Genomic DNA, 13,988 nt, shown 5'->3' on the forward strand with positions numbered 1-13,988 from the left:
AACTACGACATTACTTTTGGGACCCTCACCCTGTTAAAATATTCGAAAAAATCCAAATCACCTGTATATACGTAGATTTATAGAAATACTCAATAATAAAATTGCCAATTACTTAATATTATAGAATTCATATTCTTAGCTTGATCTTAAAATCTCATTATCCAATTGAAATTCTGATATAGGCTGTAGCAAAAATATTTTTGGAGATTTATAAATCTTTTGGAAAACTTTTAAAACGTTTTCTGGCTAAACTGGAAGAGGTAGAGCGATTTTAAGTGTTTTTTGTGATCACTGGAAATTCACAGATTCTGCCAATATTTTGATGTTTTACATTATTACAACTTAAATATTTAATACTCGTAAAGATTATTAAAATTTTGTAGACAAGATTTTTAGATATAGCTATTTACGTATATCTTAAGCATTTTTAACAATGTCTGCATGAATCTTTAAAATTTAATCTTTCACTAAAGGGTTCAGGCCATAGGCAACAGAAACAATAATAATATGACACTTTACACCTGTTTGATCTATTTTTTTTTTCGGTTTTTATAATCTAGTTAAAATATCAAAATATTTATTTACAATAGTCTATATCTATATAAATCAAATTTTCAAATATCCAAATTTTATCTTAGATTTAAGATTTCCTAAGAAAAAAAAATAGAAAATTTTTCTTTTAATTTCAAATCTTCTAAAGGAACAAGATATATGGTATAGAAAATCCTTAAAGCAATTCTTTTTCTTAAACAATTATTTATTTCTTAAGATCATCACCCTTTTAATAAAATTAGAAAAATAAAACTAGATTGCAGACAATGATAACAATTTCAATTTTCACAATTTTCTCACCATTTAAAAAAAAAATAAATAAATAAAAATATTTTGAATTTATTTTATTTAATTTCCCATATAGGTAAGTATGTATGTAAAGCAAATATAGATAAAATAAAATTTGATAGAGCTATAAAAGGTTTTAAAATAAAAGAAAGAACCCATTGAGTAAACATGGTACAATAAACTTCTAGACTAGACAATTTTTTTCTTTCTTTTCTGACTTCAGAAAGATTTTTAAACAGATGGAATTTCTATATTATAAATTTTATTTTTTTATTATAATTGGTTTATTCTTGAAATTTTCATCACAAATCGCTAACATGAAAAATTTTCCACTCCTATTAAAAAAATACAAAATTAGCAACGAAAATAAAAAATAATTTCATTTTATTTTTTTTCAAATTCAATTTTGATTTCTTGCTCCTCTTCTTCCTTTCTATATTCTATAATTTGGATTGTGAGAATAGGACGAAAAAGTTTTAGAATTGAGGGAAAAGATTTGTCACTCAATCGGGATGTCTAATAAGTAAATTAAAAATTTTAAATAATTACTTGGTATATGCAAATTTAATAAAAAAATCTATTGAATTTAATTAAGTTTTCATGCTCCTATTAATAATTTAGAACAATTTTAGGATTAATTTCTGAAATCAGAAAATCTGTGCGTAATCCGCGTCCCTTACTTGAGCTTTCAGCTTTAAGTTTTAAAAGAACACGATTTTATTATTGTATAATATTATAATTGCAAACATAAGTCACGATAGAATCATAAATTTCTTGTCGACATCCAAATTTCATTATCTAAGATAATTGTTGAGTTCCAGTTTTCATAATTACTGGAATTATTTTATTATTATTTAAGACTTTTCAATTACCATCTTTTAAATTTCAATATTTTCTACAAAAATATTTTATTATTTATCCTCTTTCCCTGGTCTCTCTAATTTGCAATCAAATAATAAAAAAAAAGTTTAATAAAAGAAAAACAATATGAATATTATAATATGCAGGATTTATTTTCCAGACGATTATTTACATAATTGATTTATATTTTACGCATTATTTACCTTTATATTTTAAATATCCTTTTAATATAAAATATGGCAACAAATAGAAGAACGCAAATAATAAAAAGCAATCAGAAAAAATTTATTATTGAAAGGACATTCATTTTGTGTTTTTCTTATAAATTACCGTGAATAGTGGCAATCATCATCGAATTTCTATTCATATTTTATTATTTGTTTTTTTTTTTTATTTTGATTTTCTTTTGGTTTTTCTTTTATTCAAATTAGCGTCGCGACATTACATAAAGATCATCAACACAATATCGTAAAATTTTCAATATAATAGAAGGAATTTAGTACGTTTGTTGTCTCATACTATCATAATTATATTTTTATGGAAAAACACAATTATAGAAAAAAAATTTTCTAAAATTACAAAGGAATTAAAAATAGATAGATATTTGTAAATTATAACCTTTATATTCCTGCGAATCCTCACAGTATTCCAAATAGCCTCAAGCTATTTTTACTTTCAAATTTTTTGTACATTGATATTTTATGTTTGACCTTTACAAATATTTAATGAAAAGATTCAAATTAAAAAGCGACTGAGTATGTTTGCTAAGACAAAACAATTTAATATTAAAAATTTAAAAGTCCTTTCCTATAATATAATTGTTGGGTAAACATTTCATGCTCTGTAAAAAAGAGGATAAACTCATATCATGTACATAAGGTAGTATGCTACATAATACATTGAAAAGAGAGGGTAAAAGGAAAGTCATAGGATAGAATGTTCTGAATTTCAGAAGTATATGCATAAGAATTTATCATGTGAGAAATTTGAACAAGGACGGTGTGATATATTTTAAATTTTATATTGTAGAATTCTGAAAAATTATAAAAATTTTTGTTCAAATGCTCTACAAGCGAGAAAAACATTGATTTGATCCTGTCAATTCTGTTATGCCAGTACGAATATTTTCCAACAATCATATTACAAGTGAAAAAGGATCAATATAATTTTGTTGTTAACCTTTTTTTAAAAAATCTTTCTAGGAATTTCTCTAACTATTCCCATATAGGCATAAGAATTTTGATCAATTCAGTTTAAATGGATTTCGGGATATGACAATATTTTATTTTTGAAAATGGGAATACAATATTGTTTTAGGAGCAGCTATGCAGTAGAAATTCATAAAACCTTTACAATATTTTATTGGAGTAGTTTGGTTTATATACAAAATAATTTTTAAAGGTTTGTGACAACTACCTACTCGAACTGATGTTTGACGATTAAATCCAATTGAAAATTAGAAAATATTACAAAACACTCAAGTTGCTAGTCAACCTCTCGGCTAAAATTCTCATATTATACGCAAATTTTACATAATTTTTAGCTTAAAATGCTTCGTCCCAAATTCATAATCAATAACACATTTATTATACTCTGAAATAATATTACACGTGCGTCTATAAAAATCTCTCTGTCATGAGAGAGAATTTTTCATAGATAATTTCAAGTAATTTCGTACTTGTTCTTTACTACGTACTTTATTCACTTGTTTTAAAAAATATAAAAATAATTCAATCGAAAAATTTTCAAAAAATTATTATTCTTTGATAAACTTTTATTTGATATTTAGCTTGTAAAATATAAGAGATTGTAAATGTACTGCAATAAAATCTCAACATTTAAGAAGATTTTGGGGTATATAAGAACTGCCATTTTAGTACTCAAAGAATAAGTATTTTATCAACATAAATTCAATTTTATTAAAACATAATTCAAAATTTTATTCAAAAAAATTATTTTTAAAAAAAAAATATTAAAATTTTTTAATTTTTTACAAAAAATAAAAAGACAACAACCAAAAAAAAAACCTATTCATCAAAAAATACGATTAAATGTAAAATATGTACATATGTGTGTGTATAAGTGTGCTAGTATATATGTGCATTATTAAAAAAAAGAAACCGAGTCCTTATTACAAAATATATAAAAATTTTTTTTTTTTTATTTTATTTAAAAAACATAAAATTTTTTTTATACAAAAAAATTATGCATGTATTTTAATAGGTGTGTAAAAATGTCATGTTATACTAGTGTATATACAATGTTACAGTATTATTATAACAATATAATAATGTTATATTGTGTTTATGGTTTTTATTACTTAAGATATAAGGCAATTGTTGCGGCTTACTGTACATTAGAACATAATATTATATACTTATTTCCTATATAGCTTTACATTTATTTAGTTTTCTTATCAAATTTATCTTATCCCCTATATATTAAACAACTTACATGTTATATACACATATATTATATTATTAAATGTACTAACCTGTAATCCATGCTCCCATTGACAACTCTCCGGTGGTTTAACTTCAATTTCTGTTTTACTATGTACAACACCGTCTGAACCAACAGTTGTTTCTTCATCAGATAAAGGAGGACATAAACTGTTATCACTTAGATCTTTTTGTAGACACAATATATATATTTTTGGTGTGTACCCAAAAACAAAATGAATATAAAAAAAAAAGCATAGAACAGAAAAAAAAAAGAGAGAAATAAGTACAAAATGCCAGGATCACATTATTGTCAAAAAAAAAAAAAAAAGGTGAAGTTATACAATAAATTTTTTTTTGGTAGAAAATATATAAAGAAATTCATCTATGTATAACACTATGTATAACAGTGTGTATATTTACTCGAATAACAAAAATAGGAAAAAAATTTAAAGAAAAAGGATATAAAAAAATGTTTTTCAATATATCCTTTTTTTTTTATTTTTTTTTTTTTATTTATTATTTTTAAAAGTATTAAATTCCAGTAAAGAATTTAAAATATATACACAAACGGTATATAGGCAAATATATGTATATTAGGGAATAAAATATACAGTTTATTATTTTTATATGTTTATTATAATAATAAAATGAATTTTTATTCAAAAAAGAATTATAACAATAGAATTTTATCTTTTGGACACAGACACGATTACCTATTTGCGAGAAGGGAAGGAAATTGCGTATGATTATTTTTGTATAAAGAATTTTCCTTAAAAAATCTTAAAAGGATATTATAGATTAAATTTCCTATATATTTTCTACCAAAAAAAATATTTTTATATGTAAAACATAACATTATGTTTTAGAAAATTAATGGAACGAGAAGATTGGTGAGGGTGAAAATTTTCATTTTGATTATTTATACTAAAATAACAATATAATAAAATGCTTTATGAATATACAAAAAAAAAAAAAAGTAATAATAAAAAGAATAAAATTACCTCCAGCTCGCCCATATTGTGCTAACTCAATTGATATACTGGTCCCTCTTGGGCAACTTAATGATAATTGTTCTGAGTCACATCCTGCTCTTTGATAAGTCCTTAAAGTTCCGGCTAAAAGAGCTGTAAGTAAAAAAAAAGAAATTTGTTTTTTATTAAAATTGAATTGAATATATATATATATGTATATATATATAACATAAAATCGATATTATTCATATTTATGTATATGTATATAAATGATAAATATATTAAGCATATGTAGTAATATCAAGAGTATGATGAATATATATAAGAATAATATTGAATAAAATATGTTATATTTTAAAAGATTTTATATAACAGAATCGTTCGCATACCAATTGAGTTTATAATATTATATTTTATAAAAATTCTTATATGAATGTATTGCTGTAATATAATATGCACTATGAACATAAAAATAATATTTTTTTGTAAGGTATATCATATACTTTTAAGATTGCAGTAGGTACAATAAATTCTATTATTTTATAAAAATTTTTTTTTTTTTTTTTTTTTGTAAAAAATAATTAATTTTTAAAAATTTGTGTTGAAGCTATGGTTTCTAATATATTTACATAAATTTTAAATAATATTTATGGATTTTAATAAATAAATTGGCAATATAAAGTGCCTATCAAAATATTGCCCCTATAAGCAGGCAATTTTTATTTTTATTTTCAATTTTTGCAAATTAATCAATAGGGATTAAATTAGCACACAGATTTTTTATTAGCTTTTTGTTCAAATTAAAATTTTTTCAAAAAAATAAAAGAATTTTTTGTAATTTTTTATTTTTAATTGGAAAATAATTTGTAGCTAGCTAGGGTAGCTAGATACATAAAATTTGTATCAAGTAAAGCATAAAGCAATTAACAAAAGCATAAAGCATATTTTTCATCCTTAAAGTATTGTATACAATTAAACAATTACCAATATTCTCTAGATTACTGCTTATTTCTGCAAAAATTATCATATTTTAAAAAAGCTAAACATTTAACAGGTCATTAAATTGAAAACGTTCGCATAATTTTTTCTGTGTCCACAACTTTAATATGAAAAGCAAATTTGATACCTTGCAAATTCCTTTACTAGTGCAATGAAATAAAATTGCGTTTGAAAAAACTTAACATTTTATTCCAAAATCTTATTATAATATCAAACCTCACAATATTCTTCAACTTAAAGTAGTTTGCTTATTACAAACGAATAAATAACAAAAAAACACCACACGTTTCGTGTTATCACAATAATAAGTACTCAATTTATCCTTCAGTAAGTTTATGTAACTATCCTCTATACTTAATCTTTTCTTTCTTTAATATTTTATTCACTAAAAATTACTGAATTTCATGAACTTTATAATAAACATTTTTTAAAGTCAAAAACAAAAAATAGAAAATCGATTTTCTTTATTTTTCTTATTGTTTTTCTTATTTTCTTAGTTTTTTGCGTTTTTGCCACAATAAATAAAATTAGTTTTCTTCATGCTCGCTCTTAAACCAAATAATAAAATATTATCCTTTACACAAAAAAAAACAAGCGAAAATTCATTGCACCATGGTATATCAGTGATAGTATGATAGATTAAGATAAATTGCAGTAACAGCGTTTCTTCCCTCATTTCTTTTATACTTTTTTGTTCTTTTTCCAAAATCTCTAACCCTATACACTATTGCAATTTGAAAGAATTTAAAGGAATAAGTGCAATGAACAAATTGAAAATTTATATTACAATTTTATATTGAAGTGCATATAATATTATATACACATATACTTACATATATAATAACAACAAAATAAATTATTATTTTAATCGTAATATAGAAGAAGTTAATCCTGTACAAATAAATATACATTTGGGTTTAAAGTATGAAAACATGAATTTAGTACAATAAAAAAAAATTTTTCATCTTTCGAATATTGTGTATGCATTTTGTATGCATTTAAAAAAATATAAAATTTATTGTTATAAAAAGGATTTAAATATAGAAAATATTTGTTTTTTCTTTTTTTCAATTTCAAATCACTGCACTAACAAAATATTAATGGAGCATTTCTGACAGCTGTCTAAAAATTTTCCCAGAAGAATTTTTCGCTAGAAATTATAACAAAAAATATTATACTAAAAAATATGCATATAAAATAAATATTGTTATACACATTTATTATGTACAAATATAATATAAATACAATGATGACTACAGGGTATTTAATAAAATTTACTAGACTAAAATATTTAGGTAAATATTTGTAAATTTTTTGAAAAAATTTCATTGAAATTTTCAAAAATCTTCAATTTTTTTTGTGTTCTGGTTTTGAATTGCAAGATCAAAATCCATTTTGATTCTCTCAATATGCTGACTCCTACAAGAGATTCAATTTTAATAAATATTTATTTACATTCTCATAATTAACTATTCTAAATAAAACAAAATAATTTTATTCCATATTCAATTCAATTGAATCAATTAAAAAAAAAATCTGGATATATTCTGCTCAAATTGTGTACCTAAGGAAATGGAGTAATCATCTAGTCCAAAATAGAGTAAAGGCATTTTCAAGTAAAATATTTAGATACCGGTTTAATGTCATACTACATATAATATAAAATTTTTTTCTATTTTGTAAATTTAGTATTAATTGAGTCGAGAAGTATAGGAGTCGAATATTTTACGATAAGTAATCTAGATTGAAAATTTCAAGGTAACCGATTGGGGCAGAAGAACCCCCCGAGCCACCGCAACCATTCCTGACTTATTGTAGCCTCCTCACGCTCCTATCTATTATATCCCCGTTCAAACTATAAAGCCGGAGATATGTTTAAGAGAGTTAGGCAGAATTTCTCGAACGATTAAAGATGTCCCTGTCTAAAACAATTGTGATGCCGAACAGCCAGTGCTGGATGAGTAGTTTAAGTCGTTTACTCTTCTTGCGAACAGACGTTTACTAGCCCTCAGAAGAAATACACTTTACACACTTGATAGCCTATGATTTATAGCATCTATTACCACTACATAACGATATTCTTACGAGTGAACAAGCCAGCATTTCTCCACTTTTGAATTGGGTTGAGATAGAAATTTTACATTTAGAATAAATACTAAAATTTTTAATATTTTAGAGTAAAATCACATCTTATAATTATTATTGAGACCATTTATCAGTTGAACACTCTCTATGTATGTAATTTGTTAAAAAAATTTAGAATAGAATGCAATATATTTTAAAATTTGAAAAAAAAAAAAATCCCCATACATAATACAGACTATATGTAAAATTCAAATCCAGGATATGATGACAATTTAACATTATTTATTATTTCCATATAAAATTCAATACATTATACCGTTTGATTTGTTGACATTTTAGAAATTTATCAATTTTTTAATGAAAATAATCAAAATTGACATGTTGGTGACAACGAATTTTGTAAAAAAAATTTTTCATAGTGACAATTTTGTTTTTTTTTGTTTTGTGGAAACAAAAACCAATACCAAGTAAGTTATAAATTTTAAGAGATTTGCATATGATTCTTTTTCTTCTTTGGTATTTGACCCGAAAGTCAAAGCAAAATAATAAATTTTTGTCAGAAATTTTTTATAAAATAATTTAAATGAGACTAAAGCAAATTTTGTAATTCTTCAAAGTTTATTCCTTGCATTACCATTAGTCATAACCATTTACAAAAATTTTAAATGGCATGAATTTTAAAAAAACTTTTCATAAAATTTTAAGAAAATTTGAAAAAATTTTTGATCTTTTTTTTCTTAAAAAACAAATTTTAATTTTTTTCATAATCTGCAACTGACTATAGTCTTGTACTTAAGGTAGATATCCGAAAATTTTAATAGAAAATATTTTTGAAACTCTTAATAATTTTAAATTACAACTGCTTGTATATTAAAAATTTTTTGTATATTTTTCATAAAAAAATAAAAATCCTTGCTTACTAAAAAAAACCAACTTTCCCAGATGTTTTTTTTTTCGTACGTGCATTATCAGCTATGGTTCTATATTAATAGCTGCAATATAATTTTTTTTTTTTTCATTTTTCTTCAAAAAAAAATCTGATATCAACGAAATACAATTGCCAAGTAGTGTAAAAGAAAAAAAAATTTTTTTTTTTACTTTCAGCACTTTTTCGGTTCATTGTACACACTATTTGAAAAATAAGACAAAAAAATTATTTTGGTCCTGGTATCATCTTATAAATTGAAGTCGTTTAAAAAGAAATCCTGTCAAGATAATAAGAATTAATTTTAAACTATTAAAGTTTTAAATGATTTAAAAAAAAAACAAAAATCTTTATTCCTTTTTCTCCTTGTTTCATTTTCTTTTTTCCTGAAAAACTTCAACTGAAGTGAATAAGTGCGCGATTTTTAAAAGTTTCACTGAATTTAAATTGTGTTTTATACGAAAAAAAAAAAATAAAAAACTAAAGTATATTATTAATTTACATGGTTTCGTCACATAATTATTATGTAATACCAGCATTTATCCATTCGAGAAATATTCAGGATTATTCATGGTTAACCAATTTGAGGAATAAAATTGTAGCTCATTACAATTTTAAATTGTTTTATATCTAAACCCTAGCAAATTGAATGTTTCACGCTTCAATAATATGTAGTAGACTTGTTCATATAACTTTAATCTAAGAGAATTTTTAAAAATTCAAGAGAAACATATTGCTGTACAAATTTTATTTAATTAGTACAATATTTGTTGTCTCTTAGATATAGAAAAACAACATTTCTAATTAAAGTTGATATCCGCTAGGGATCACTATACCTGCAACAATGTTTCTTCCGAAGCAATTAACCCATAGGTGAGCTACAGGCTAACAGTCGCGTAACCAAAACTCTGCTGTGTCTCATACTTTTGCAAGGAGAGATGACACGTCTTACCTACCACCTTGAGCACTGTATTCATTAAACTCAAGTCTAGGGGGAAATTAACGTGATAAGCTGCTTCCCATACTGCTAGGGTGATACATAAACATCTTGGAGTGCACTATTACTGGAAACAGTCTCTATTAATTTATTCAAGCTATAAAACACAGTACCGCTTTATATGGAATATAAAACACAAGACAACTGTTCTACCTTCTACGATTTGAAATGAAGAATATTCTGAAATACTGCCTCCGTTACAGCGACAAAATTTTTTTACCCATAATTTAAATTTTATTTTTAATTTCAGAATTATTTTTCTAAAAAATGCCGATTTTACTTAAATAAATTTTCTTTCTATGTATTTGCTTAGTTTAATAAAATTCGTACCAACTTCTGTTACTATTCCACATGATGAAATTCAGTCAAATACCTAGGAATGACACTGGATACAAAATTTGAATGGAATAAGCATGTCAAGAAAAAAAGAGCTGAACTAGAACTAAAGTATGCAAGGCTAAATTGGCTAATTGGCTGTAAATCTTCGCTCTCCACGCACAACAAAATTTTAATCTACAATCAAATATTAAAGCCGGTCTGGGCTAACGGTATTCAGATACGGGGTTGTGCAAAGCAGCTTCATATTAAAACTATTCAAACAATTCAAAATAGAGTGTTACGCATTGTCGTCGCTCCATGGTACATTCGTTATAAGGATATTCATAGTGATCTTAAAATTGCTTTCATTACAGACGAAATAAGGAAAAGGGCAGCACGCCATAAAATTCTTCTTTTGTAACACGCTAACGAAGAGATGCCACGTTTAGCTGACAATCAAAATTTTGTTAGACAACTGAAACGAACTTAACCCTTTGAACTGTGTTAGGATAACATCCTTTAACTAAGAAATATTCTCAATCGAAATTTGGTAGATCATAGGGTTCTTAAAAAAAAAACGAAGTTTTTTGACCAAATTTATATTAATGGTTAGTCTAATCACTAGTTTTAGTTTAAACAACGATCGAAAGTTTTAGTGACCTTAAAGTGGCACAGTATTTCAAACAGCACCCTAGTAAGCAGCCACTGAATTCTCTGTCGATGATTTCGTCCAGTTGAAAAAAAGCTTCCTAGCACTTCGAATAAAATTACAACCTTAAATTGAATTTAAATAAAATATTAATTTTAAAACTAGAGAATAATCAAGCAAATCCTATAAAAATTTATTATGTATGTAGGTGCTTTGCAAACTATATTCTATATTCTAGCTTTCATTTAAAAAAAATAACAAAATTCTTTTAATTCCGTTTTTCATTTTCTTTAATTTTTTGATTAATTATTTAAGTGTTTCAGAAAGCAAACAAATTATTTTCATAGCACTTGAAATACCACACTGATAAGCAGTAAAAATAATTAATCAAAAATTTTTCATTATTCGCTTCCTCACACATTTCTATTAAAATCATTTTCATAAAACTAAATTCCAAATCTAATATTATAAAAATTTTGTTGAGTTTTTTTGGAAAATTTTTTAAAAATAAAATAAAATTAACTATATAAAACAATATAATTGATAAGAACAATAAGTGCGGCTGTTGTTGTGTACAAAAACTTGTAATAATGTTAATGAAGCTAGACATAACTTCACAAAAATCCTTATAATATTTTTATAACATCTTGAACACTCTAAATTTTAAATTATTCTATTTCATATACAGAATGATTTCATTTACTCTGTATTAAGGATTTTGGATATAATTTGCACATGGTATATAACCTAGCTATGTTACTATAATACACATACGTGCATACACATAGAGCAATGCATGAATAAATAACATAAAATTTAATTGAATACTATAAAATTTAATAAGTTGAATAGAAGTAGTTTAATATTAGAAAAAGTGATATTCAACATTAGATATAAGTATATGTAGAATTTAGTATAGACAATATTGCCAACACATATTCTCGAGCTCATGGCTTACTATAATATTATGATCTGATTTAATCGAAGAAATTGAATTAACTGTATTGTTATATAAAATGAGAGTATAGAGATCTTAAAAACTGATCCAATAGTTTATTGCATTTTAATGTGAACAATAACCATCCTTATTTTAAAGGACATTAAATTTTTGAAGAATTTTTACTTAACATACAAAGAAAAGTATCTAGTAAATTATTTAATTTAATTATAAAAAATTTGCTTTTCATGTATCTTATCATCAACAAAATATCTCTGGGCTATTTAGGGAATAGATTTTTTACTTTCATTTGAAAATTAAATGTTAGTTATGCTTTAGTAATACACCGAACACAAACAAAATTTAGAATAATAATTAAAAAAATTTTAAATTTAAGATTTTCGTCGTTACACAAAAGCTGCAAAATAAGCATATTAAATTTTATCTGAACAAAATTAGTTATTTATGGTCTTTGTATACCATGAACCAAAAAACATATTACTCGAAGCCACCTCAAGAATATTTATTATTCAAATATAGGTTTTCCATATTGTCATTTAATTCAGTTAAAGATGTGGCTGTAAGAGATTTTCTAACAATTTTTAACAAACCAAATAAAACAATACCTAAAATTTATTTTTTAAGTCATGGTCTCTTCATTCCTTAAGTATAACCAAAAACCACAAAACAAAAGAAAAAACAAAACACAACGTTAAATGGAATTTTTGTTCCCGACGGGTTTTCATTCAAGAAAAATTTCTTTATAGAATTTATAAAATATTTTTCTACAAAAATTTTTATTTTCCATATAATGGAAAACAAATTCAGTTATGCATGAAGATTTTTTATTTGATCCAACAAACTATAAGATGTTCTTGTGTATAAAAATTATTTATTTTTCACATTGCATTCTGCATTAAATGACAGTGAAATTTGCCTGGCATACTGTTCTCTGGATGGCCCAGCAATTTTGGAATAGCACATCCAATATATTAGAACTACTAACAGTGTAATAGTACACACTTGGTCCTTTGAAATTTTGAGACATATCTCTTAGTAACTTCAATACTTGGCTAAGATATCGCTAAATATTATAGCTGAATCTAGCAAATTTTAGTTAAAGCTATATATACATATATTGAACTGAATAACTCCAGTTATAGTTCGCCTTAATAAAAAATTCAAAACTTTCACTTCTTTAGACATTTATATTTTCACAACCTCGAGAATTCAGGTAAACTAACATTCGTTCCTTTTGTATTTGAATTTTTTTTCTCGTATTATTTTATTGTTCCTTTGGTTTTATACAACAGGATCAATACAATATATTTGCATTCTGGTTAGGTAAATATTGTTAAATACGTCCTGTTTTCAAAATAAATAAGAAAAAAAAAGAAGAAATGAAAAAAAAATTACTGAAAGTAAAAAAGTTGGAATAAATATCCCGTGGAATTCGTGTTAAAAAACTACGTTTGTTGATTTGAATTTTAATTAGTTTCGCAAAACTGAAAAATCGCAAAATAATTTGAAAATAACGATATTGTGTTGGTCGTGTCCTACAATGGAATATTAAATAAGGTTGTATCAAACCAATATAGGCTTGTAATATAGCACTTTTCCCTTCAGTGAAGGGACACTGCTTTCAAAAATAAGCTTACCATGTACTACATTATTAAAATTACTTTCATTCATATACGAAACTATTTTAAAAATTGCATACAAGTCGGTGCGCGACTTATGCAGTCTTTGAAATAAAACAAAAAAAATTTAAAGAAGCGTTAACAAATTACTCGAATTTAAGGGTCAATTGTCCGAGTTATGAAAATTAATTGTATTTTTTAATGGCATAGCATTTACCGTTAACATTCTGCCTTATCAGAAATTTCAAAAAGATTGCGGTTTCCGAAATATAGGGTGCGAAAAATTCAAATTTTAAATATTTTGAAAAGGCGATAACTTCAA

At 24.4% G+C, this 13,988-nt stretch overlaps 1 protein-coding gene across 3 annotated transcripts in view; it reads right to left on the reverse strand.

Annotated features, from left to right (window-relative positions):
• The window catches only part of LOC129607875 (protein eva-1-like), a 202,465-nt gene that overhangs the window by 117,012 nt on the left and 71,465 nt on the right, over positions 1–13,988 (reverse strand). For all 3 annotated transcript variants that reach the window (XM_055519107.1, XM_055519106.1, XM_055519108.1), the window contains exons 2-3: positions 5,147–5,269; positions 4,196–4,329 (exon numbers count right to left, since the gene is read on the reverse strand). In XM_055519107.1, coding sequence (XP_055375082.1) covers positions 4,196–4,329; positions 5,147–5,269 — 257 coding nt within the window. The remainder of the gene's footprint in view (positions 1–4,195; positions 4,330–5,146; positions 5,270–13,988) is intronic.

The sequence above is a fragment of the Condylostylus longicornis genome, unplaced genomic scaffold, assembly GCF_029603195.1.
Source record: "Condylostylus longicornis isolate FDR11 unplaced genomic scaffold, ASM2960319v2 ptg000030l, whole genome shotgun sequence".
Classification (NCBI taxonomy): Eukaryota; Metazoa; Arthropoda; class Insecta; order Diptera; family Dolichopodidae; genus Condylostylus; species Condylostylus longicornis.